The sequence below is a fragment of the Pituophis catenifer genome, unplaced genomic scaffold (assembly GCF_029215685.1).
Source record: "Pituophis catenifer annectens isolate HBS135680 unplaced genomic scaffold, rPitCat1.0.hap2 SCAF_4, whole genome shotgun sequence".
In the NCBI taxonomy this organism is placed as follows: domain Eukaryota; kingdom Metazoa; phylum Chordata; class Lepidosauria; order Squamata; family Colubridae; genus Pituophis; species Pituophis catenifer.
The window spans coordinates 63,580,982-63,607,274 of NW_027256884.1; the positions used below are offsets into that span (position 1 = coordinate 63,580,982).

At 46.1% G+C, this 26,293-nt stretch overlaps 1 protein-coding gene across 8 annotated transcripts in view; it reads right to left on the minus strand.

Annotated features, from left to right (window-relative positions):
• DMD (dystrophin) overlaps window positions 1-26,293 on the minus strand; it is a 2,096,968-nt gene that overhangs the window by 858,510 nt on the left and 1,212,165 nt on the right. For 7 of the 8 annotated variants that reach the window (XM_070944209.1, XM_070944203.1, XM_070944204.1 and 4 more), the window contains exon 44: window positions 6,325-6,500. In XM_070944209.1, the coding sequence (XP_070800310.1) occupies window positions 6,325-6,500 (176 nt within the window). Of the gene's footprint in view, window positions 1-6,324; window positions 6,501-26,293 lie in introns of those variants that run through there. The other variant, XM_070944206.1, reaches the window with a different exon arrangement.

The window sequence follows — 26,293 nt, forward strand, 5'->3', positions numbered from 1 at the left end:
CTCCTCTCGAATTCCCCGAAGCCGTATAGCAAATTCCATCGCCCGGAATTGTATCATAACAATCTCATCTTCAATTCTCTGCATTTTATTGTCAACTTCATCAATTTTATAATCATTGTCTTTCATCTTGACATTAACTTCTGATTTAAATTCTTCAACTTTAAAATCAACTTTCCCAATAAATTCTACCAGGCCAGACGCCACTTCTGATATTTTTTTGGTCACCTTTTTTTGATTCTGATTCACCATGTCTTTAACTTCATTAATTTCCTGCATAAATTCCTGATGTGATTTTTGAAGTTTATCATCTATCTCCTGTTGGGATTTTTGAAATTTGTCATCCAAAGTTTTAGAAATAAATTCTTTTAAATCTCCCACATCAAATTCTTTTTTCTGAGTTTGTAACTGTTGAGCAGGGGGAGGTTGCTTTTCATGTTTGTGTGTGGGGGATCCCCCCCCTGACGCCTTCCCTTCCTGCTTCTTTGAAGCCATCCTGGCTCGTGATCTAGTTTTTCTGAAAAGGGAGGTTCCTTTTCCTTTCCCTCCTGCACAAAAACTTCTAAAAAAATCCCCCAGATTTAATCAAATAAAGACTGGAATAAAGCAAAGTCCAGTATTAAAAAGGGAGAAATTATTGTTTCTCTTTTAACAAGCAGGGCAACTTTGTAACAACTTGGAAACTTTGTAACAAAACAAGATAACTTCACCAATCCACATTCACTGGCTCGTTAACTCTGAGGCTAGGCGCCATATTTTTTTCTTTTCAAAGCACTTTCACTCACTCGCATTTCTCAAATTGAAAGTCAATAAAGTGCTGATACTTGCGTTTCCAAATTTCAGGATTCAGGTAGTTTCGCTGTTTATTAAAGCCGGTTCTTTCGCTTTAAGTTTCCTGCAGCCGGCTTGTTCTGCAAAAGCAGAATCGTCCCACGTCGCCCGGAGTTTCAGCAGGCTGGAAGGGAGCCACGCCTGTTCTCTCCCCAGAAACTTCCCTGGGGGGTCACAGGGGCTCAACCAGTGCCCTGCGATCTCTCTTCTTCAATCCTTTAGGATCTAGAAGTTTTCGAGCCGCTTCTTCGTTTCGAAGCGGCTCTACAGGCGGCGGGGCTGGCGGAGCTTCAAAGAGCGCCGCCGACGCCGAAGACAAGGAAACCGGAAGTCCTTCATCAGGATTATTGATTCCATTGGTTGTGATAGGGTAACAACCAGATCATCTGCAAATGCCTTTATTCTGTAATCCTCTTGCCTAATCATTATGCCTTTCAAGGTATTAGAGTCCCGTATTGTATTTAGCAAGACTTCTAGTGTTAAGATAAATAAAAGTGGGGACAACGGACATCCCTGTCTTGTTCCTTTTTCAATTTTAAACTCTGTTGTCAAACTTCCATTAATAATAATCTGTGCCTTTTGCTCTTGGTAAATTGCTGAAATCGCCTGTATAAATTGATCCCCAAAATCCATCTTTTTTAAAGTCTTTAGTAGAAAATTCCAATCCACTCTATCAAAGGCCTTCTCTGCATCCAGAAAGACCAGCACTGCAGGAATCTGTTTATTCTTCTCAAGATATTCCAATAAAACTATTACTTGCCTTACATTATCCTTCATGTGTCTGCCCTCGATAAATCCCGATTGATCATCATGAATCACCTTTTGAATTACTGGCATCAACCTGTTGGCTAATACTTTCGCATAAATTTTATAATCTGTATTCAAAAGAGATATTGGTCTATAGTTCTCTGGTTTTTTAGGACCGACTTGTTCTTTTGGTATCAAAGATATGTAAGCTGTTGTCCATGATGGGGGTATTTTACCCCCTTGTTGAATATTGCAAAATAAGTCTCTGAGTTGTTCCACCATCTCAGCTTGCAAAGTTTTGTAATACACTGCGGTCAAACCATCCGTGCCAGGAGCTTTGGCTGTTTTTAGCTGTTTAATTGCTACTATTATCTCCTCCTCTGTTATAGGATAATTCATTCTTTCCTTTTGTTGATCAGTAATTTTTGTAACTCTTTTATCGTTTAAATATTTTTCTATGAGTCCATTCTGCACCTCCTCTTTGGCATATAGTTTGGTATAATAGTCCACAAAAGCTTCTTTAATTAATTTTTGTTGAGAAATTTCTTTCCCTCCAATATCAATACTATCAATAGTCCGTATACTTTGTTTTTTCCTCAATGTATAAGCCAACCATCTGCCCGGTTTATTAGCGTTACAAAATGTATTATGCTTCGCATATTGTAAGTTTGTTGCAACTTGTTCCGCCATAAGCATTTGAAATTGGTCTTTCAAAAGTTTTATAGCACCGCATATTCTTTCATCTGTTGGATTTTTAATAAGTAACTGTTCTTTATTCTTTATTTCTATTTCCAATTCAGATCTTTTCTTTTGTCGAAACAATCTATGTTTAGAGTTCATGTAAATAAGTACCCCTCTGTCACGAGTGTTTCCAGGATTGCTGTGGCTATCTGCCTACTCACAAACAGTATGGTTTTAATCAAGCCATCTGCTGTTGGCAATTACCTGCAAGCCTTCCCCACCCTAGTTAATTGCAGGTTAACTCCCTATATAAGCAAGGACCTTTTGCTTGCTACTTGGGCCTAGTCTTCTAGGCCTAAATGCACAGCTCCTGCAGGAAGCTTGGTGCCATGCCGCAGATCGGAGAAGAATGCAGATAAGGACTCCAGATGTTACAGAGAGACTCCCACGGATGCTTGCTTTTTGCTGTTTTATAGCACGCAAGCTATCATCGGGACTGCTGTTGCCGGACCTTCTTCCTCCCACAAGCTTCAAGCAATGTTTGCTGTTTGAACTGTTTTTACTTCAGGTGACTTTCAGCTGTGAAGCTCGTGCTGCCCCCACCATGATTGCCTTGATGATGTATCGACGCCGAAGCTGCTTACCTTCATGCTAGCTTTATTCTTTTGTGAACTGTTTCGGTATTGTGGAGAGGGATCTAGGGAGATAGCCTTGCTTTGCATACCCAGATAAGACTTTGTTTTTAATGTGTTTTCTTAAAGACATAGTGCTTTTTAAATGTTTTAAAGTAAATTATATTTTTACACAAGACGCCTCTGTCAGAATCATTTCAGTCTCAGTGTGTTTACTCATGAGCTGGTTCACGGTCCGGGGTACCCCTCAACCCCATTTCGTCACACCCTCTCATATAAGCTTTACTTGCGTCCCATACAATTTCAATTGGGGTACCTTTATTCAGATTTATTTCAAAAAATTCTTTCAAATGCTTTTTAAGTTCTGTTATATTTTTTTCATATCTAAACAAGTTCTCATTTACTCTCCAAGAACGTCTCTCAACCTTATCCATCTCAATTTCTATCCATACTGGGCTATGGTCAGTCAGAGTTCTTGGAAAAATCTTTGTTCTTTTTGTCTTAACAAGTAAATCATCTGACAACAAAATAAAGTCAATCCTAGAGAAGGATCTGTGTCTGTCAGAAAAAAAAGTATACTCCAAATCTTTTGGATTATGTATTCGCCAAACATCTTTTAGTTCCATATCTTCTTTCATATCAAAAAAAGTCTGTGGTAATCTGATCCTAGACTTTGCCAGGCTCTTTTTATCTAATTTAGAATCAATTACTCCATTCCAGTCTCCCATAATTAAAATAGATCTATAGTCCCATTGCAATATTTTTGTATGTAACATCTTATAAAAATAGTCCTGTTGTTGATTGGGAGCATAAATTCCAATCAGAAGAATTTGGCCAATTGCTGTAAGCAGTTCAATTGCTACAAACCTACCATCTTCGTCTGCTTCTATAACTTTAGCTATTAACTTTTTATTTACATAAATAACCACACCATTCTTTTTTTGCGAAGTTGAAGATATAAAATGTATTCCTAGTTTGGAGTTTATCAAGTATTTTTGATCTTGAGTTGTGATATGCGTTTCTTGTAAACAAATTATATCATTATTAAATTGTTTCAAATATGTAAATAATTTCTTCCTTTTCTGTGCTGAATTCAACCCATTCACATTCCAAGATAAACACTTAAGCATCATCTTCCTCTTTCTGGAACAAAGAGCAGAATAATCGAATGTCATCCGAAAGCTTCGATCCTGCTCCCCCCATGGCTCCAGTCTCTTGTGCAGTACTCTTAACTGCCTTCTTGTCTTGTCTTTCCTGTTGTTGTTGTTGCTTTTGTTTAAGTAACTTAGATTGAGCTCGGGTTATACGTTGATCCTTAACTTCGATCACCTGAAGCGAATCCAAGATTGGGGAAGATTCCAGCAAAGGCTCATCCAGAAAACCTCCTTCTGCACCTTGCATTTCCTCTGGTTCCTGCTTAGACTGTTCTTGCAGTTCTCGTTGAGGTTGCTTCTCATCACTCTCCTTAATCTCCAAAACTGTAGATGTACGTGGGGATGGTGTTCTTTCCTTAAGAATAGTAGTATAAAAATGCTGTGCCTTCTCCACGGTATTCAAACGATATCTTTCTCCCTTGTATCTGAAAATTATACCAGCTGGGGCGTCCCACCGAAATGGTATCTGTAAATTTTGCAGCTCCTTAACAAGAAAGCCAAATTCTTTTCTGGTTTTCAGCATTTTAGGAGGTAATTCTTTATAAATTCCAATTCGTGAGCCCCCCACTTGAACAGAGGTGTAGAAGGATTTTTGCAGGATGTCATTTCTTATTTCTCTATCTGTAAAATATATGACCACATCTCTAGGCAATTGTCTTTGTCTGGCCACCCACGAATTAACTCTGTAAATTTTATCTATTTTGTGAAAAACCACATCAGGATTAACTTGTAGAATCTTCGCCAGGGCCTCAGAACAAACCTGTCTCAAATCCTGTCTTTCCTCTTCTCGAATTCCTCGAAGCCGTATGGCAAACTCCATTGCCCTGAATTGTATCATCACAATCTCATTTTCAACTCTTTGCATTTTATTGTCAACATCAGCAATTTTATAATCATTATCTTTCATCTTAACATTAACTTCTGATTTAAGTTCTTCAACTTTAGAATCAACTTTCATAATAAATTCTGCCAGGCCAGACGCCACTTCTGATATTTTTTTAGTCACCTTGTTTTGATTTTGTTTCACCATATCTTTAACTTCATTAATTTCCTGCATAAATTCCTGATGTGATTTTTGGAGTTTATCATCTATCTCCTGTTGAGATTTTTGAAATTTATCATCCAAAGTGTTAGAAATAAATTCTTTTAAATCTCCCACATCAAAATCTTTTTTCTGAGTCTGTATCTGTTGTGCAGGGGGAGGCTGTGCTTTATGTGTGGGAGATCCACCTCCTGTTGCCTTCGCTTCCTGCTTCTTTGAAGCCATCCTGCCACGTAGGCTAGTTTTACTAAAAAGGGAAGTTCTTCTTCCTCTCCCACCTCCACAAAGACTTCTAAAAAAGTCCCCCAGATTTAATCAAATAAGAACCAAAGCAAAGCAAAGTCCAGTATTGAAGAAGGAGAAATTTCTCTCTTATTTCTCTTGTTACAAGCGAAGCAACTTCGTAGCAGTTTAGAAACTTTGTAACAAAGCAAGATGAGTTCAGCAATCCACACTCGCCCGCTCGTTAACTCTGAAGCTAGGCGCCATATTTTTACAGTTCACTTTCACTCATCCGCATTTTTTCACTCAATTTAGAAAGCCAAGAAAACTCTAATACTTGCGATTCCGAGTTTCAGGGTTCAAGAAACGGTATGCTGCTTATTAAGGCTGATTCCTTTTCTTTCAATTTAAAGTTTCCTGTAGCCGGCTTGTTCTGCAAATGCAGACTTGTCCCACGCCGCCCGGAGTTCCAGCAGGTTGAATGGGAGCCGCTCCTGTTCCCTCCCCAGAAACTATCCCCTGGGGGGGTTGCAGGGGCTCAACCTGTGCCCTGCGATCTCTCTTCAAAAATCCTAAAGATTTTTGAAGTTTTCGAGCCGCTTCTTAGTCACGAAGCGGCTCTACAAGCGGCGGGGCTGGCGGAGCTTCAAAAGGCACCGCCGCCGCCGAAGACGAGGAAACCGGAAGTCCGAGAATTTTTAATTCTTTATTGAAGCATTAAATGTGTGCCAAAATGTCTGCTAAAACTGGTATCTACTGTAAACTGGTTTACTTTGAACTTCTTTTACTTGTGGAAGAGAGAAAATGAATTTAGATACGAATCAACTTAACATGTGCTACTAAAAACAAAAACTCTAATATAATATAATGCCAAGTCCTAAAGCCACTTCTTAGTACTTTCAATTGTCTCCTCAGCAGTGTGTCATCCATCCACACATAAAATTAGACCTCATTCACAGTAATCATTATTGGAATGTTATGAAATACCAAAAATAAAATAAAACTGTTATTACTCTACCTCTTTTTTCTCTCTGCCAACTGCCTGCAGACTTCCTTCCATCGGAAATTCAAGCTGTCCAATTTTTCTCTTAAAATGCTGGCATCTGTTGCTGATGATTGCTCAATAATCTCATCTCCAACTATGTTCAAAGTTCTGACAATAGTTTGCTGCCTCCCAATGTCATCCTGAAGATCCTGCAAGGTACCAAATAATCTAATTAAACTAGAAAGCAATCCCCTTCTGCTTCATTACAGATCAAGAATGATGGCACAGTAAATATACATGATATAATCTTTTTTTTTGTCTTTAAATACCAGATTTATCAACAGTGAGTTTTTTTACAAGCATGAATTATTTTCAGATATGTTTCCCTTATGATTTTTGGTGCACTATAGAAGATTACGTAGAAAAGATTTAAAATATATATACCAAATGCAAAACATCACTTAATCTGTTGGAAATTTGAAAGTGATTTATATTCCACCTCATGGCACATACATATCTTCTTCTGCCATGCAGATAAAACACACTTATTGGTCAGTATTTTAAAACTTTCTATGGATCATTTGCACAGGTAATTGTTTTTTGTTCTAATGCTGCCTTATGACCATATAAGCCCATGTATTGCTCCACATATAGAAATTTTTGAACAGCTAAAACTAATTTAATTTCAACACAAGTTGCTAAATTATAATATTGATTATAAGATTAGCTCTAACAGTGGCCTGAATTGAGATACCATACTCTCATCTGATAATAGTTATAAATTAACTTACTAATCATTAGATTGGTCAATGATATAAATGTTATTTACTTGTGATGGAAAATATTTTAAACAGGATAAAGCATTCATGGATGATAAAAAATATAAGATGGTGGTAGCAGCAATGTAATTGAAGCCAAACTCATTTGTTCATGTATACAGTACTGATCCATATACAAAAATGGTAGATTTTCAATCATGCTGCTGTGAAATCATAAAATTTCAAAATTAACCCTTAGCCTAGAGTTCAATAAAGCTGAAAACTAATTTTACTCAAGCTAATATACATAAAAATAGAGCACAATACTCTTGCTCAACACTCAATGGCAAATCATAATGCTATTACTATCTATCAAAATTAATCCAGATTGTAATCCTTATGATGACTTCTAATGTACACCTTAACAAATTTTGACCTAAATTTTAACTAACTTGATTCTATTTCTGAAAAAAGTATGTTTATAACAATTGCCCAATCATAAACTCCTAGTAATAATTGAACTATAACACTATCACATTCCATGAACATTCACCTAGATTCTAAATATATTGCTAACAGAACAACTCTACATTCAGTCCATCAATTGTCCTTATGTTATTGTTGGCAATCATCTGCTAAAATAAGGATACAGTAAGATTTTATTGGTGCTATGACATTATTATATTATTACATTTTATTTGCATATTATTGACTTCAGTTTTTGAGGTTGAAAAGATATAAATTTTATATATATATATATATATGTGTGTGTGTGTGTGTGTGTGTGTGTGTGTGTGTGTGTGTGTGTGTGTGTGTTTTTCTTCTAGCCAGGCTTTTTTCCTTACTGACACCTAGCAAGCTCTAACTGCTAGGTGGGAGACCTAAGTTAGAGCTTGCTAGGTGTCAGTAAGGAAAAAAGCCCAGAACCGAGTAGATGTGATTCTACTGAGCTGGAGCTACAAAAAAAACCTTAGCTACGTAGGGAAAACCTGGCTAGAAGAAAAACACACATAAACCCTACGAAGAAGTAAGAAATATATATATATATATATATATATATATATGTAGGTCTTTGGTTATTCGGGTCTTCTCCCACATAAAATTGGAAGTGTCTTGACGACGTTTCGACGAAGTCTCATTCGTCATCTTCAGGCTGGTGTTCTCAGCTTCGTGCTTCCAGGAGCAATGTGAGATCGCAGCTGTCTCTTCCTTTTAACTGCTAGTGGGGGTGTGAGCTGATTGGGTGGGAACTTGGCTGTGTTCTGATTGGGTGGAGGTGTGTTCTGATTGGTTAGGGGCTTGGCTGTGCTCTGATTGGATGGGGGGTTGGTTGTGCTCTGATTGGCTGGGGGTGTGTTCTGTTTGGGTGGGGGCTTGGTTGTGCTCAGCTTAGTCTGAGTTGCAGGGGGATTTGAGCTGGTGAGCTGCGTTGTTGTTGTTTGGCTTCGTGTTTGTGGCCCTGTGAGCTCTTCATGGTGGGTGTCAGTCTGCTTCCTGTATGGATTGGAGGGGTTTAAAGTGGCTAATGATGCAGCTGCGATCTGGCTTCTGGTCCTTGGTCGTGGCTCATTATCAGTGTGGGTTTGAGTCTGCTTTCTGCGTGGATATGTGGTGGTGACATCCTGTGTGGCTCTCGTGAGTGTGGGTCTGGTGTCATTCGTCGTGTTAGGGACTCGTTTGTCAGTAAAGGCGGGTTTCCAAATGGCTGGTAGGCGGGAGGTATCGTCTCGTTTGTTCATGCTGTGTGGGCGTTTTTCTATCTCGATGGCTTCTCTGATTATTCTGTTGTTAAAGTGTTCAGTTTTGGCGATACTTCTGGTCTTTTTAAATTCAATATCATGTCCTGTGGCTTTAAGGTGTTGGACCAGGGAAGAAGTTGGTTTCTCTTTTCTGACTGAGTTCATGTGTTCTTCTATGTGTGCACTTATTCATCTGTTAGTTTGTCCGATGTATGTGGTGGGGCAGGCGGTGCATGGGATTTCATATACTCCTTGATTTTCTAACTCAATTTTGTCTTTGGGGTTCCTTAGGATGGTGGATATTTTTCGGTTTGTGCAGAATGCTGTCTTGATGTTATGTTTGTAGAGGATTTTGCTTATTCTGTCTGTGGTGCCTTTTATGTATGGGAGGAGGGCTTTGCCGTTTTCTTGTTCTCTGTCTTGGATTTTAGTGGGGGTTTCTTTTTGGATTAGGTTGGTGATCTTATTTCTTTGGAATCCATTGGATGTTAGTACGTTAGTGAGAGTGTGTAGTTCGGTTTTTAGGTGTTGTTCATCAGCTAAGCGTTTTGTTCTGGAAATGAGTGTCTTGGCTACAGAGTTGATCTGGGCAGGGTGGTGGTGTGAGAGTGCGTGCAGATAGCGGTTTGTGTGTGTTTTCTTCTGGTAGATAGTGTGTCCTAGGGAGCCATTGGATTTTCTGTAGACTAAGACATCCAGGAAGGGAAGTTGGTTGTTCGCTTCTGTTTCCATGGTGAACTGTATTTTGGGGTGTAGGCTGTTGAGGTGTGTGAGGAAGTTGTCCAGTTTTTCTTTCCCATGTGGCCAGATTATGAAGGTGTCGTCTACATATCTGAGCCAGAGTTTGGGTTTGTGATCAGATTTTTCTAGAGCTTGGGTTTCAAAGTATTCCATATAGAGGTTGGCAATGACAGGTGAGAGGGGTGATCCCATGGGTGCTCCTTCTATTTGTTTGTATTTCTGTCCATTATAGATGAAGTATGTGTTGGATAGGCAGTGGTTGGTCAGATCTAAGATGTGCTTGGGGGGGTTATATTTGTTTTGGATAACTGTCAAGGCTTCTTTGATTGGTACTTGGGTGAAGAGGGATATGACATCGAAGCTCACGAGTAGGTCACTGGGCTGTAAGTTTTGTTGCTTTATGATGTCTATGAACTGGAATGAGTTTTTTACGTATGAGGTGATGGATTCTGCATAGGGCTGTAGTTGTTTGGCGAGAAATTTGGCTAGGTTTTGTAGAGGTGAGCCTATGGAGCTGACTATGGGTCTAAGTGGGGTTCCTTCTTTGTGTATCTTGGGGAGACCATAAAGCTTAGGGCATCTGGATGATTTCTCTCTGGGAAAGATTCTTTGCTGAATCTCTTTGCTGATGGGGGAGGCTTTTATTTTGGATCTGGTGGTTTTTTCCAGGTAGGTTGTGGGGTCTGTGTTTAGGGGTTTGTATATGGAGTCTTGGAGTAGGTTGGTTAATTTGGTTTGGTAGTCAGATGTGTTCATAACCACCGTGGCATTGCCCTTGTCTGCTGGTAGGATTATTATGCTGGTGTCTTCGATGTCATATCCCTCTCATATCCCTCTAAGACACAAGGTTAGAGAAGTCTGATACATCTGACATATATATATATTTGTGTGTGTGTGTGTGTGTGTGTGTATCAGTGATGGGTTGCTACCAGTTCGCACCAGTTTGGGCAAACCATTGGCGGAAATTTGGCCAAGGTCATCAAACTGGTAACGATGGCCGGCTGGCCACACCCTCGAACTGCTCTCCCGGTCATCGCTCGCTCGCCCCAGCCATCATGTTCATTGCCACCATGTTCTTTGCGCACGCGCATCCCACTGCCTTGCAAGTCCAACAGGATGTGCATACATGAAGAACATGGCAACAACGGCAGCAGCTTTTTCCACCAGTACTTTTCTGTGGCCTACGGAGAAAGCGGCTGGCAAAGAAGCCTTTTCGGAGGCTTCTTTGCCAGCCGCTTTCCAGCAGTGGCAGCTGGCTGGGGGCTGCTGAAAACTCCAGTCAGCTTGCCTTCCAGACTCTGGACCAGGTACCACAGAAGGTAAGCAGGCGGTGGTGGGGGAGGAAGTGGGGCTAAGGTCAGGACTGCTAAAGGAGAGCCAGGCGAAGGGAGGCTGGGTAACCACGCCGGCAGCGAAGTGGTTGGCTCCTTCCATTGCCAGTGCTGCTACCACCTCTGCCTCTTCCTTCACTCTGCAAACAGAAGTCGGAGACAAAAGGCAGTTGCTTCTCCATGTTTCCATCCCAAGTCAGCTGGAGTCCTTCCTGTGTGTTTCTCAAAGCTGGCCTGGCCTGCAAGGGAAGCACGCAGGAAATTGCAGCACCAGAGCCCTTCCCATGTTTCCCAAAGCTGGCCTGCCTGCAAGAGAAGCATATGGCAGATTGCAGTAGCGGAGCCCTTCCCGTGTGTTTCCCAAAGCCGGCCTGGTCTGCGAGGGAAGCACATGGGAGATTGCAGTACCGGAGCCCTTCCCAGGTTTCCTGAAGCCAGCCTGCCTGCAAGGGAAGTGCATGGGAGATCACCAGTGTCAGGTTTCGGTGCTATCTTGAATAAACTTCATTCTCAAGTGCAAACTGTCTAATGAATCATTTTTATTTTAAGAATAGCAATATCCGACATTTCTGATTCAAATTGCAGCCAAACTGGCCCCTCCTTCCAACCCCCTCCTCTTCCGCTCTCCAACCCCAATGTCCCATTGGCCATCATACAGATCCATCTCTACATCCCGGCACGTTCCTTTCACAGGAATGTAGCCCCCATCCTCGTCTCCCAGGAAACACTATCTGTAACATACAAAACTAGGTAAAAGTTCATCTTGTTATGTCAGCGCTGGAAGAAAGCCTAATTTGGAACGCTGACATCCGGCCCCTCTCCCTGTACTTCTGCGACATCACCTATCCCATAGGGAAAACACAACAAGATTAGTCTCATCAGCCCCTCCCTGGCTGTGCACCCCCCCTCCCGGCTTTCCCGGGTGGTCTGCATGGAATTTTGCTATAAGGCGATCAGCTTGAATGTTTGCGCTCTTCACCCAGGAAGCCTCTGACAATGGGTAACCCTTCCATTTAATTAAGTACTGAAGGCGCCCCCTGTGCCATCTTGAATCAAGAATCCGCTGCACTTCGTAGTGCGTTTGGCCCCCAACAACCAGGGGCCCAGGGGGTTCACGTGGCGTTGGCCTTAAAGTAGACCCTACTACAGGTTTTAGAAGGCTACTGTGAAAAACAGGGTGAATTTTCCCCAAAAGCCGTGGCAACTGCAATTGCACTGTAACGGGGTTGATTATTTTTATTATAGGAAATGGTCCTATAAATTTTGGGCCCAATTTCCTGCTCGGGAGTCTAAGTCTCAAGTACTTGGTGGAGAGGTAAACTTTCTCTCCCAGCTGAAATGGTCTTTGGGGAGTTCGGTGCTTGTCTGCTTGGTCCTTATAAGATTGAGCCACCTTTGCCAGCGCCCTCTTAACATTTTCCCAAGTTTGTCTCAACATTGCCATCCAGTCAGTCAAACTGACTGAGGAAGGGGGCTCCCTCGGGTATTCTGGCATGGGAACAAAATCCATGCCACTCACTATTTTGAACGAGGTTAGCCCCGTGCTGCTGTGGACAGCATTATTATATGCAACCTCCGCAAAAGATAGGAGGTCTGCCCAATTGGACTGCTGATAGTCGACGTAGCATCTTAAATACTGTTCTATCATAGCGTTCAGTCTTTCTGCCCCCCCATTGGTGCTCGGGTGAAATGCTGAGCTGAGCCCTTGGGATGAACCTATGGATCGTAGGAACTCCCTCCAGAACTTTGCTGTGAACTGGACCCCTCTGTCGGAAATGATTCTCCTGGGGACTCCATGTAGGCGGTAAATGTGTTTCAGGAACAGTTTGGATAACTGACGGGCTGAAGGCAGTCCACTACAAGGAATGAAGTGTGCCTGTTTGGAGAATAAGTCTATTACAGTCCAGATCACTGTATTTCCACTGCTCCTCGGTAGGTCTACTATAAAGTCCATTGCAATCTCCTCCCATGGTCTTGTTGGCTCAGCTACTGGTTGCAACAATCCAGGCGGGCACCCTGGCCTTGTCTTCATCGTGGCACAAATGGTGCAGCTTTTTACATAACTGTCTACGTCCTTTCTCATGTGTGGCCACCAGAACTGCCTTCGTACTAGGTGCAGAGTCTTTAGGAACCCGAAGTGTCCTGCTGGTTTAACGTCGTGGCTCCTCTTGAGAATCAGGATGCGTAAACTCTGTGGAACATAGAGCTTTGTCCCCCTCCATGCTAGTTCATCTCTTTTTGTCAAGAGATGTTGATTGTCCCGATACCAGGGGTCGGTCAGCGTTTCATTTTTTAATTTTGCAGTTAAGTCACTTGCAAGTTGGCCTTGCTGGTCACGTCGTTGCCGTCTGGTGATCACTTGGGCCGCAGCTTGGGTGGAGGGGATGATGGCATTCACTACCTGCTCCCGCTCACTGTTGTATTGAGGCATCCGGGAGAGGGCATCAGCCAGGAAATTTCTCCCTCCTGGGATGTGCTTAAGCTCGAAATTGAAACGATTGAAGTATTGTGCCCACCGCACTTGCCTGGGCGACAGTTTTCGTGGGGTTTTTAGAGCCTCTAGGTTTTTATGATCAGTCCAGACTTCAAATGGTTTCTGGCCTCCCTCTAGAAGGTGCCGCCAGGTCAACAAGGCCCACCTTACTGCAAACGCTTCCTTCTCCCACGCCGCCCATCGCCTCTCCATATCGGTGAGTTTGCGGTAGGTGTAGGCGCAGGGTTGTAGATCACCTTGGTTGTTCTTTTGGAGTAACACGGCTCCTACTGCCACATCACTTGCGTCTGCTTGGATGACAAAAGGCTGTTCCGGATCCGGGTGTTTTAAGACAGGTTCTTTCGCGAACAGTCCTTTTAGCATCTCAAATGCCTGTTGGCAGGTCAGGTCCCACTGTAGGGGTTGTCCCGGGTGAGGTTTCATCACTGGGCTTCCTGTCTTTAGGAGGTCCGTCAAAGGTTTGGAAATCTTTGCGAACGAGGGGATGAATTGTCTGTAGAAATTCGCAAAGCCTAGAAAACTTTGCAGTTGTCTGCGGGTGCGAGGGGGCTGCCATTGTAGAACTGATTGGACCTTGGCTGGGTCCATCTCTATCCCCTCATTTGATACTCGGTAGCCCAGGTAGTCTAGCCGTGATTGGTGGAAATCGCATTTTGGCAGTTTGACATATAGGTTTGCCCGTAGCAGTTTTTTCAGTACTTGGCGGACGAGGGGTATGTGTTCGTCTATGGTCTCCGTGTAGATAAGAATATCATCCAGGTAGACAAGGACCCCTTTGTAAAGGTGTTCATGTAAGACTTCGTTTATTAACTGCATGAATACTGCCGGGGCTCCTTGCAATCCAAAAGGCATTACTTTAAACTGGAAACTACCCAGGGGGCAGTTGAATGCTGTTTTCCATTCATCTCCTGCCTTTATGCGTACTCGGTAATAAGCTTCTCGAAGGTCTAGTTTGGTGAAAACCTTCCCTTTAGCTAGGTGGGCTAACATGTCTTTCATGAGGGGGAGGGGGTACAAGTTGTGTACGCAAACAGCATTGATACTTCGAAAGTCGACCACCAGCCTCATGGAGCCATCCTTTTTCTCTTTAAACATGACCGGCGCCGCTACCCTTGGTTTCACTGGCTCAATAAATCCCCTTTGTAAGTTTTTGTCTATGTAGTCCCGCATTTCCTGCATTTCTCGGGGCGTCATGGCATACATTTTAGGTTTGGGTAGTTTCGCTCCTGGGATAATCTCGATGGCACAATCAGTCTCGCGGTGGGGGGGCAGAATGTCACACTCGGCCTCGCTGAATACCCCCGCAAGGTCTTGGTACTCCCTTGGGATCTGGTTTGCGTTACAAGCGGTGGTGGGTGCGGCTGCCAATTGCTTTGCTGCACCTTCTGGGAGGGACCCTTGTGTTGGTGGTGTTTTCTTCTGTAGTGGAGGGCTGCTTTGGGGTTTCAGCATGGGAGGGAATTCTTCTGGTCGGGGCGGCAGGGGTTGGGGCCCCTTTGCTATTCTCAGCCTGCGGGTTCCCTCTTGCCACCAAATGATTGGGCCCCATTTGTCGAGCCATGAGAGTCCCAATATGACTGGTTCTGTCATCTTGGGGGCTATTATGAAGCGGATCGTCTCCCAGTGATCTGCGAGTTCTAGTCTCACGGGTTCAGTCAAGTGTGTGGCGTACGTTCCTCCCACTAGGGACCCATCAACTTGCTCGAAGCGAATTGGTTGTTTGAGCTGTTTAGCTCGGATTCCCAATTTTAGAACTGTGGGTAGGTTGATTAGGCACCATGTGCTACCCGAGTCTATTAGGGCTTGGAAAGTCTCTTGGGCCCCTGTTTTGGGGGCTGTTAGGCGTATGGGGAAAAGAAAAGGATGGACGGGTCCACTCACCATTGGGTCATCCTCGCCTTCGTCTTCCGTGTCATAGGGTTCGGGGGACTGATCTCCCTCCTCTGGGATTCCTCTGGTTTCGGTCAGATGAGCGAAAAACTTAGGGATTTGGGGAGCTTCCCGCGGTATGTGGGTGACGCGCTTGGGCCCTTGTTCCGGTCGTGCTTTGGGCGGTGGAGCTGGTCCCGGTCTAGGCGTTCCACATCTTGCTGCTATGTGGCCGCTTCCTCCACATCTGTAGCATTTCAGTGGGCTCCGTGGGGCAGTTGGTCTGTAGGAGGGCTGTGATGTTGGGGTTTCTCGTCTGTTGAGTGGCCCCTGGTCTGGTCGGCCTCTCTCCTTTTCCTCTGGTGGTTTTGACGTGTCACTCGCCCGCAGCCCTCTGTCGACTTTTATCGCTACCCGGAACCATTCAGCGAGTCGGTTTGGGATGTCACGATAGGCAGTCACTTGGGAAATTCTTTTATCTAGGCTTGTTCTAAAAAAATACACCAGCAATCGCTCTGGTAGGGGAGGCAGTGTCCCAATGACTCTCCTGAATTCACGGATATGCTCTCTGATAGGCTTCCCCCTCTGCATTAGGTTTCTGAGCTCGTCTTCCACATAGGGGTCCTCCTCCTCCTCCTCATAACGGGCTCTCAATAGTTGCAAGAACCCATCCGCATCTTGTAGCTGGGGGGCCCTGTATTTGTAGAGTGATGCTGACCACCTCTTTGCTTCTCCCTCCAGCCCTTCCGAGATAGCATTCACTAGGGCTCTGGGGAAAGGGTAGAGGTGTCCGAACCACTCTATGTATATATCAGCTGAATCGAGGAATTGGGCGAGGTTGTCTGGGTCACCATCGAACTTCCCTCTGAACTGGGGTGGCTCCCCCCTCTCTGCCCTCTCCTCTCTGTGCTGAGCTCTGGAGCGCCGGCCTTGGTGTTGATAGTCCTCTGCCTCGTCTCTCATCCTGGGGTGGGGAGGTGCTGCCTTGTCTGGGCTTCGCTGCCATTCCCATCCCCAGCTCGCCCTTCCCAATTCACTTAGGGGTTTTTCTTTATCTTTTAAATTTGCAAAAGGAAATTCCGCCTCTAAGGCTTTTGGCACAGTCCCCGGGTACTTATCTGCCTCACGTTTCTTTGCTTGAAGTTCTGCGGGGAGGGAAGGCGGAGAAAGTTGAACCTTTGTATTTTCCAAGTTGGCTGGAATCACGACCGCTTCTGCTCCTCCTGTTTCTTGAAGCAGGCTTTCCTCCGAGAGCTTGGCTTCAGCCATAGTCCGTCCGACCAGATGTCTGGGAGGGAACGGACGTTGCTTACCTGAACGTCCCTTCTCGACGCGCAGCTGGAGAATCCAAAGCTTCGGGTTGTTCAATAGTCGAGTAGCCTACACTGAGTGTGTTCCTTTAAATTTTTCCTCTTCAGACACGCCCACTTGCTCGGCAGAGCCTCAGTTTTGTTCACGAAGGAAGGAGCAGTAGAGCATAAGGCAGAAATTCTACAGCAGCCAAGTTGGGAGGGTTGGATTCTCCAGCTGCGCGTCGAGAAGGGACGTTCAGGTAAGCAACGTCCGTTCTCCAACGCGCAGCTTGGAGAATCCAAAGCTTCGGGATGTACCCAAGCAAGTTCAGAAAAGGGGGGGAGACCGGCTGCTGCACGTCGTCTGAAGAGTTGCATACAGCTTGGAGCACGCGGCGACCAAAGGACGCCTCCGCCGAGGCAAAGGAGTCCACCTTGTAGTGCCGTATGAAGGGATTCAAGGATGACCAGGTAGCCGCCCTGCAGATGTCGGAGACGGACGCATTGGTGGCCCAGGCGGCCATGGTGGCGGCGCTCCTGGTGGAGTGAGGAAGTATCCTCTGCGGAACAGGTCTGTTCCTAGCTGAATAAGCCCTGGAGATGCAAGATTTGAGCCATCTCCCAATTGTTGTAGAAGAAACCTTCCGGCCCATGGTGGCGGGCAGAAAGGATATGAAAAGTGATTCTGATTTTCGGAAATGCTCCGTTCGTTTAATGTATCTGCGTAGGGCCCGGCGGACATCTAAGAGGTGCCAGTTTTCTTCTCGAGGATGTTGAGGTTCCGGGCAGAAGTCCGGGAGAATCAATTCCTGGGCTCGATGGAAAGCGGAATTTACTTTAGGTAGAAATGAGGGGTCTAGTCTCAGTACAACACGATTGGTGTGAAAAATGCAGAGGTCGCTTCTCACAGACAAGGCCGCAAGTTCAGATATTCGGCGAGCCGAAGTAACCGCGACCAAGAAAGCCACCTTGAGTGTCAGAAACCGGAGGCTGATTGAAGCGAGAGGCTCAAATGGAGGATGCATGAGGGCCTGAAGGACCAAGGTCAGGTCCCAGGACGGGTAGCGATGGATAACTGGAGGATGCAGGATGGCCGCTCCTCGTAGAAAGGCGCAAATCGTAGGGTCCTGCGAGAGAGGAAGATTAGCGGAAGAAGAGAGAACAGTACTTAGTGCAGCAACCTGGCGACGAAGAGTGTTAGGAGCGAGGTGCTTATCGAGGCCCTCCTGGAGGAATCCCAGAGCCTCAGGAACAGAGGCGGACGTCGGGTCCAGGTGAGACTTGGCACACCAGGTGCAAAAGGAAGTCCAAGTAGCATTGTAAATGCGGCACGTAGACGGCCGCCTGGACGCCTGAATAGTGGGGATCGCATTGCTGGGTACCTTGCCTCTCCTTAGCAAGATCCTTTCAAACGCCAGGCGGTCAAGTGCAACCACTGGGGATCTGGGTGCAGCACGACCTCTGGGCCAGGGGGAGGTGAGCGCGTCGACCCCTTCTGCCTGAGGACACGGGTACCGAGTGAAGAACCTGGGAAGGTGCGTGTTGTCGCGGCTGGCGAATAGGTCGACCAGAGGCATGCCGAATCTGCGAGCAATTTCGGCGAACAGATCGGGGTGAAGGCGCCACTCGGCGTGGTTCAGATGTTGCCTGCTGAGCCAGTCCGCCCTGATGTTCATGGTCCCGGCAATGTGTTCTGCTGTTAGGGAGAGGACATGCGCCTCCGCCCATATCATGAGCAGAGTTGCCTCTTCCATAAGTGGTCCCGAACGGGTTCCCCCTTGACAGTTTACATGTGCCTTTGCTGTTACATTGTCCGTGCGTATCAGGACATGATGCCCCGACACGAACTGCTGGAACTGTTGGAGCGAGAGGCGGATCGCGCGAAGCTCCAGCCAGTTGATCCCCATGCGGCGATCCTCTGGTGACCACAGACCTTGGGCGACGTGAGTGAGAAAGTGACCTCCCCAACCTGACCGGCTGGCATCCGTTGTCACTAGCAGACGCTGTAGATTCTGAAAGTAACAGCCCTGTTGCAGACTCGGGGACGACCACCAGAGGAGGGACCGAGAGACCTCCAGTGGAAGGGATACTCGTGTAGAAGAGTTGCTCCGTCTGGCCCTCTGAAAGGGTAGGAGAAACCACTGCAGCTGGCGGGAGTGAAACCTCGCCCAAGGGACGACTGACAGGCAGGATATCATTTTGCCGAGCAGGCGGGACAAGATCAGTAATGTCACCTCCCGGGAGGACAGGACTTGAGATGTCAAGGACTGGAGACTGGAACATTGATCTGCTGACAAGAACACCTGGCCCCTCACCGAATCTATTACTGTTCCCAGGTGAAGGATCCGCGTAGTGGGCCGCAACTGGCTCTTCGGAATGTTGAGGGAAAAGCCGTGTTGACGAAGACAGCGGCACACTATCTGCAGGTCTCGGGAGGCCCGGAGCAGAGTGGGAGAGAGTACCAGGATATCGTCCAAGTAGCAGTGGAGCCGCACTGGCTGTTGACGTAGGTGGGCCGCCACTGCTGCCAGGAGCTTCGTAAAGGTTCTGGGGCAGAAGAAAGGCCGAAGGGCATAGCCCTGTATTGGAAATGCCGGGTGTTGTAGGCAAAGCGGAGAAAACGACGATGGGACGGTCGTATGGGCACGTGGAGGTAGGCCTCTTTCAAATCGATAGAGGTCATCCAATCCGATGGTCGAATGGAAGCTAGGATTGAGCGAAGAGACTCCATCTTGAACTGATGATATATGATGAACTCGTTCAGTCTCTTGAGGTCCAATATGCCCCTGTAACCCCCCGACGCTTTGGGAACCAGAAAAAAGATTGAGTAGAAGCCGGTCCCCCGATGTTGGGGGGGGACCGGTTCTATGGCCCGTATGTGGAGCAGGTGATGGATTTCTGCCTCCATTAATTGACACTTGGCTAGATTGGACGGGAGAGGACATTGTACAAAATGGGAGGGGGGACGAGAGCGGAACTCCAGGGTGAGACCTAGGCGGATCGTCTGGAGCACCCAGGCGTCCGTCGTTGAAAACTCCCACTGAGACAGAAAATGTCTCAGACGGCCGCCGATAGGAAGGTGGGTGTAGTCATTTTCCTCTTCTGAAGGCACGGGAGCCCGTACCTCGGAAGGGCCGTTTGGTGGTTGGGGGCTTCCGTCCGCGGTCTCTGAAGGAAGGTCTATCGAATGAGCGATCGAATCCTTGCGAGTAAGGTCTGGAGGAGAAGGACCCGGAGGGTCCGGCGTCATACCGAAAGGGCTGCCTGGTGGAATAGGATGAAGTTTTACGTTCTGCTCTCTTATAAGAGGATGGCATGACCTTCCGCTTATCCTTGTCTTCTACAAGGATGGGGTCTAGAGCGTCCCCAAAGAGTCGGGAACCCTTATAGGGCGTTGAAGCCAGACGCCACCTGGACTTTGCATCAGCCCTCCAGTTTTTGAGCCAAAGCAAACGGCGAGAAGTGACAGAGGACACTAAGGCTCGCGATGCAAATTTAGCGGCATTAAGGGAGGCGTCCGCCGTATACTCTGTCGCCGCCACCAGCTTGTTTACATCCTGGTGGAGACGTGTGTCTTCCGGAGGGAGGCGCTCCTGAAGCTGGCGGAGCCATATCAAGGATGCCCGACTGAAGTATGAAGCCGAAGTAGCTGCTCTGACCGCCCATGCCACTGCATTATGTGTCCGACGGAAAGTAAATTCTGCTCTCCGGTCCTCCGAGCGAAGACCATCCGCTACGTCGTTGGAGATTACTGATGACGAAGTCAGATTGGCCACTGGGGCATCCACCATTGGTAGCTGCAGTAGTTCCTGAAGGCAAGGGGCTGAACAATATAGTTTTTTGTCCAGGCCCGTAGGAGCGGGCAATGAGGAAGGCGAGGCCCAGGAACGTTGAACTACTTCCGAGAACAACTCTGGACACGGGATGAAATCAGCTTCGTGTTTGGGCGCTGTGAACAATGCCTCATGCGGTTGAGAAGGCCCTGGTTGATCTGACTGCGGGGCCGGATCATTCATCTTTGTAGCCAGCTTGGCCTTATGTAGAAGAGACTTAAATAGTGATGGTCTGAAAAGGCCAGAAAACGTAGGTTTCTCTGGAGGCATGTCTTCATCATTGGAGAACTCTAAATCTTGGAGTTCAGCATCACCATCCTCCGAAGATGACTCCCCGCAGTGACCGTATGCGCGATGCGATGTGTCCGGGTGCCCCGCGGAAGGATACTGGTATGTAGACGGCTGGGACGGGCGGGGAAGAGGAGGAGGAGGGTATTGCGTCTGAGGCCAGGTAGCATAATGTACTGGCTGCTGTACGTTCGCTGCCAGAGTGCGGGAGACAGTCTCGGATATCAGGCGAGGGATATCATACTGAACAGGAGGAGGCGCTAAGTCCACAGTGCGCAAGCCAGCAGCTGTGGGAGTAAAGGTTGCCTCAGGTTGAGCTCTCTGAAGATGGGAGGCACCGCAAGACAAGTCAAGAGGGCCACCCGGCTGGGCCTGGTGGGAAGTAGAAGGCTGAGGTGGCTCAGACTGGAGGGAGATAGACGGTTGCGGTAACTGATGGCATTGCTGATGGGACAGCTGATGGTATTGCTGATGGGACAGCTGATTGTATTGCTGATGGGGCGGAACCGTTGTCTCCACCACAGGCGACAGTGGAGGCGGCTGGCGGGAATGTGAGGCCTTATCCGATAACTTGCGTGCTTTTTCGAACTGTCGTTCCAGGGCCTTGTGTCTCCTGGAAGCATCCTTGGTTGCAGCAGATGAGGACTTCGACCGTTTAGAGGGCGGAGCCGCAGAGGAAGAAGATGCGTGAGAGGAACGTTTCCTAGCCTTCCTGTTTGGCCTGTCTGGCTGAGGTTCTGGAGAGCTTGGACAATCCTCAAGCTCCGAGGAAGGCTCACGCTCGGCCATAGTCAGGGCGAATGCCACTGAACAAGGTAAGTGTAAGAAAATTTTTCTTTTTCTTTTCTTTTCTTTTTTTCTTTTTTTTTTTTTGATTATGTTTCTACTATTTATATATTTATTTATTCATTATTATTATTATTATTATTATTATTATTATTATTATTATTATTATTATTATTATTATTATTATTAAAGGGAGTTGAGGATCAGTCAACTTGGATGAAGAAAAAGGAGGAACAGGTAAGACAATTCCAAGGGTACAGCCAGGAGCCAAGTCACTTTGGAATAGAGTGGCTGAAAAAGGATATTTGAAAGTACAGTTGCCTGTTGGCTTCTAGCAGGCTACCGCGCCTGCGTGGAGCTGTTGCTGGGCAGATAAAGGCAGCCGTTTGCCTGTCTGGAAAGTAGGCAGTAGAAAAATGGCACGAGGATGTCAAGGAGGAGGAGAAAACCTCCAAACTAGGACTGCAGCCAGGAAGCGACAGAAATGGAGCTGGATTCCGTTGCTTACTTCTCGCTGGGCAGACCCTGCGGAGAAGGGCGATCAGCCAGCCGCTGAGGAGGGACGCGCCAACAGAATGAGGAAATTAAGGCGCGAGCTGTCAAAGTAACGCTCCCAGCGCCTGAGGCAATAGAATGGCGCGCGAGTCCGAAGGGCACTCCCAGCGCTTGCCACAAGGCAAAACAGTCCAAGCAATTGTTAAGCCGAGACCTTTCGCCAGATGAAGCCAAAGCTCGGCGAAGAAGGAGCGGCACGCTAATTTCCTCTGCGGCTTGGAATCCACAAGTTTTTAGAGCGGGCCGTTGAGAGCAGGGCCTCTGCTGTCAGGAGCGTGCGATCGCTCAGAAGCAATCCCAACGCCGATGCAATACACAAGTCTTTAGAGCGTGCCGCTGAGAGCAGGGCTGCGCTCTAAAACCGCCCCGGAGAAGGTTAAAGTCACTGGCGGGGGCGGTATTACCGGCAAGCCGGGGAGCCTACCCACACGCCGGGCGGCAAGTGAAAGTCTGCAAGCCTTGAATGTGTATTGGGGCTGTTTCGGAAGCGAAGAAGGAAACAGCGGGGGAGGCAGCCTGGATCCCCAGGCAACTCACCCCTACCAGATAGTCCAAATTAATGAATTCTAATTAATCAAATTCTAATTCAAGGAAAATTCCAAAGCTTCAGAAGGAACAATAGTCAAGTAGAATAACTGGAGAAATATTCAGACAGTGTCACAGGCTCGACTGAGTGAACTAAACTGCGGCTCTGCCGAGCAAGTGGGCGTGTCTGAAGAGGAAAAATTTAAAGGAACACACTCAGTGTAGGCTACTCGACTATTGAACAACCCGAAGCTTTGGATTCTCCAAGCTGCGCGTTGGAGAACGGGATGATTTAAACTCAGCCAGCCTGGATTTGGAGGAGAGTTTGGCTGTCTGTCAGGTTTCGGTGCTATCTTGAATAAACTTCATTTTCAAGTGCAAACTGTCTAATGAATCATTTTTATTTTAAGAATACCAATATCCGACATTTCTGATTCAAATTGCAGCCAAACTGGCCCCTCCTTCCAACCCCCTCCTCTTCCACTCTCCAACCCCAATGTCCCATTGGCCATCATACAGATCCATCTCTACATCCCGGCACGTTCTTTTCACAGGAATGTAGCCCCCATCCTCATCTCCCAGGAAACACTATCTGTAACATACAAAACTAGGTAAAAGTTCATCTTGTTATGTCAGCGCTGGAAGAAAGCCTAATTTGGAACGCTGACAACCAGCTGGACTTGTGAGGTGAACAAGGGGGTGGGCGGGCAGCCCGAGAGAGAGCGTTGCACTAGGGTCTGTGTGCTCTCGGGCCTCCCACCCATCTATGCTTCTGCAAGGCAGAAAGCAAGCCGTAAAAGTCTTCACCTGCACCCTCCTGGGACCTTGGTCACAGCGCCAATTCGAGTGTGTTCTCTGCAGACCGCTAAGAGCCCAAAGCTGTTGGTGCCAAAACAGCCCACGCCTTCTGCTGCTTTGGGCTCAGAGCTGTAAGCCACATCCAGGAAGCACTCCTGTGGAGAGAAGTTGCCAAAGTCAGCCCTAGCTAGGAATCTCAAATACGGGTGAGAATGAACATTGTGTTGTAGCCAGCAGTAGATCAGCCCCCTGCAAACTCCGTCTCTCGAGGAGCCCAGCCCCTTGCCAATCACATCGCCTGGACTCCCAGTGATGGGATGGGGTCCTTCAGGCACTGAGTTTGGCCACCTGTTTAGTAGCTCCAGCCAGTAGCTACCACACAAACATTCATTCCTGGCCATATTTGAGATTCCTAACTGCAGTTTACTCATGAGCACCATTGGCCAGGAAAGGCAGGGAGAAAGGCCAATGGTGATCACAAGTAAACTGCAGATTAGAGACATCTGGCAGATTGCTGACTTGCTCACTCAGCTGCTTGCTGCCCGGAGCTTGCAGGCAGCGAATGAAACCTGTGTTGTGATTGCCGCTTCCTGCCTCCATGCATCGAGGAGGCCGAGCACCACCGGGAAGAGCACGGACCTCCTGAAACACAGGAAGCGGCTGCCAGCAATGCCCTCAGGCAAAGATGTGAGTGGGGAGGCTCAACCCCCCCTTAGGAGCCACGAAGCACTCACTGCCCCTCTGACACCCAAGCCTCCTCCCACCGTGCTTCTCTTCCTCCTAACCAGAAGCACTCACAAGCGACAAGAGAGATGTGTTATTTTTGCAGGATTGTCCCCATATGGTCTTCAGTACATGGCTCGTCGGCCTCCAGACATCAGATTCCCACTGCCCAGCACCTGTTCAGTGGTTCCTTCTCCCCCACCCGGGGACAGAGAGAGAGAGGGAGAGAGGGAAAGAGAGAGAGATAAGGGACACACAGTGAGAGGGGGCAAAGAGAGACACACAGAGAGTGAGAGAGTGAAATGAGAATGAGAGATGAGTGAAAGGAGATGAGACAGAGAAAGAGGGAGAGATGAGAAACAGAGAGAGAAAAAGAAAGAGAAAGAGATGAGAGAGAGAGAGATGAGAAAGAGAGAGATAGGGAGAAAGAAAGAGAGATGAGATAAATGAAAGAAAAAGAGGAGAGAGATGAGATGAGAGAGAGAGATGAGAAAGAGAGGGAGAAAGAAAGAGATGAGAGAAAAATGAGAAAAAGAGAGAGGAGACAGAGAGAGACAGAGGGAGAAAGAAATGAAAGGGAGGGATAAAGAGAGAGATGAGAGAGGGAGAAAAGAGAGAGACAGAGAGAGAGATCTATTTAAAAGAAAATAGAAAAATGGCTCTTTGAATGTTTAAAGTTGCAGATGCCTGGGTTAGGCAAACACCATGGTCATTAAGTGAACCTTGTGGTCATTAAGTGAACACTGGTTGTTAAAGAGCCTCGGTGGTGCAGCGGACTAAAGTGCTGTTAAGTGCTAGCACTTAGCTGCCAGCTGCCTGCAATTAGTGCAAGTTCGAATCTCACCAGGCTCAAGGTTGACTCAGCCTTCCATCCTTTCGAGGTAGGTAAATTGAGGACCCGGATTGTGGGGGCAATAAGCCAACTTTGTATAGAACAACACCACTTGGGGGGGGGGGCGAAAGCCCTAATAAAGCAGGTATATACAAAAAAGTATGCTGGCTATTGCTATAATGCATTGTAAACTGTCCTGAGTCTACGGAGAAGGGCAGCATATAAATTGGACTAATAAATAAATAAATAATAAACAAGTCCATTTTCCCCAATGGGCATTTTTAACCAGAAACCAGAAGGAATTATTGGAAACTGGCAAAAAACATAGAAAACCTCAGTCATATGACTGTGTAGGATGTTGTAACTGGTCATAAGTTTGTGTGTGTGTGTGTGTGTGTGTGTGTGTGTGTGTGTGTGTGAAATTGACCTGGAAAAATTGAAAGATTTACAGCTGTCACTATCATATTATATTTAATCTGGTTTTATTTTGTTTTAATTTTTGTATTAAAGTGTTTTTATCTTGTGGCTGTTCACCGCCCTGAGTCCTTCGGGAGTAGGGCGGTATACAAATCAAATAAAACATAAAACATAAAACATATCAGGAAGAATAGCTGCTATAAAAATGAACATTTTGCCAAGACAATGCCAATACCAATATAATTGGAGAAAAATATTTTGAAGAACTAAATAAAATAATATTAAGATATGTTTGCTTAGGAAAAAAAGCAAGAATAGGCTTAAAAATGTTGCAGGAAACCAAAAAAAGAGGGGACTTTGTACTACCAGGCCTCAGTACTCACATGGGTGAAAGAATGGATCAGCTTGAGACACACAAGATTATTAACATTTGCAGGGCATGACTTCCAACTAGGCTGGCACACCTTCTTATGGTATGGGAAGAACAAGATATACAATTATTTTCAGAGACACTATGTTAGGAATGCATTGCTATCAGTCTGGTTTAAAATAAAAGAACAACACTATTTGAAAATACCACTTTGGCTTTCCACTATGGAGGCATTGGTACATCCTAATGTTATTAATATGGAAAAAAAATCTTAAGATATAAAGATATTATGAATGACAAAGGGGAATTAAAAACTAAACAGGAACTTAATAACCAAGGGATAGATATTGCATGGTGGCCACATATGCAGATACAATCCCATTACGAGAAAGATGCTAAAATGTATTTAATAGAGAGTTAACAGAATTAAATCAGATATTAACTGGAACAGATGATAAACTGATAAAGAAATTATATTGTTAACTATTAACTATTAAACTTGAAAGTGAGCAAGTAAAGGAGACAATGATCGCCTTTGCATGGATTTTTGTGACATTAATGCCATGTGCGTGGAGCACACCTACCTCCTCCCCCTCATGAAGAATATGCTAAATCACTTAGCCAAGGGCAAGGTGTTCACCAAACTGGACT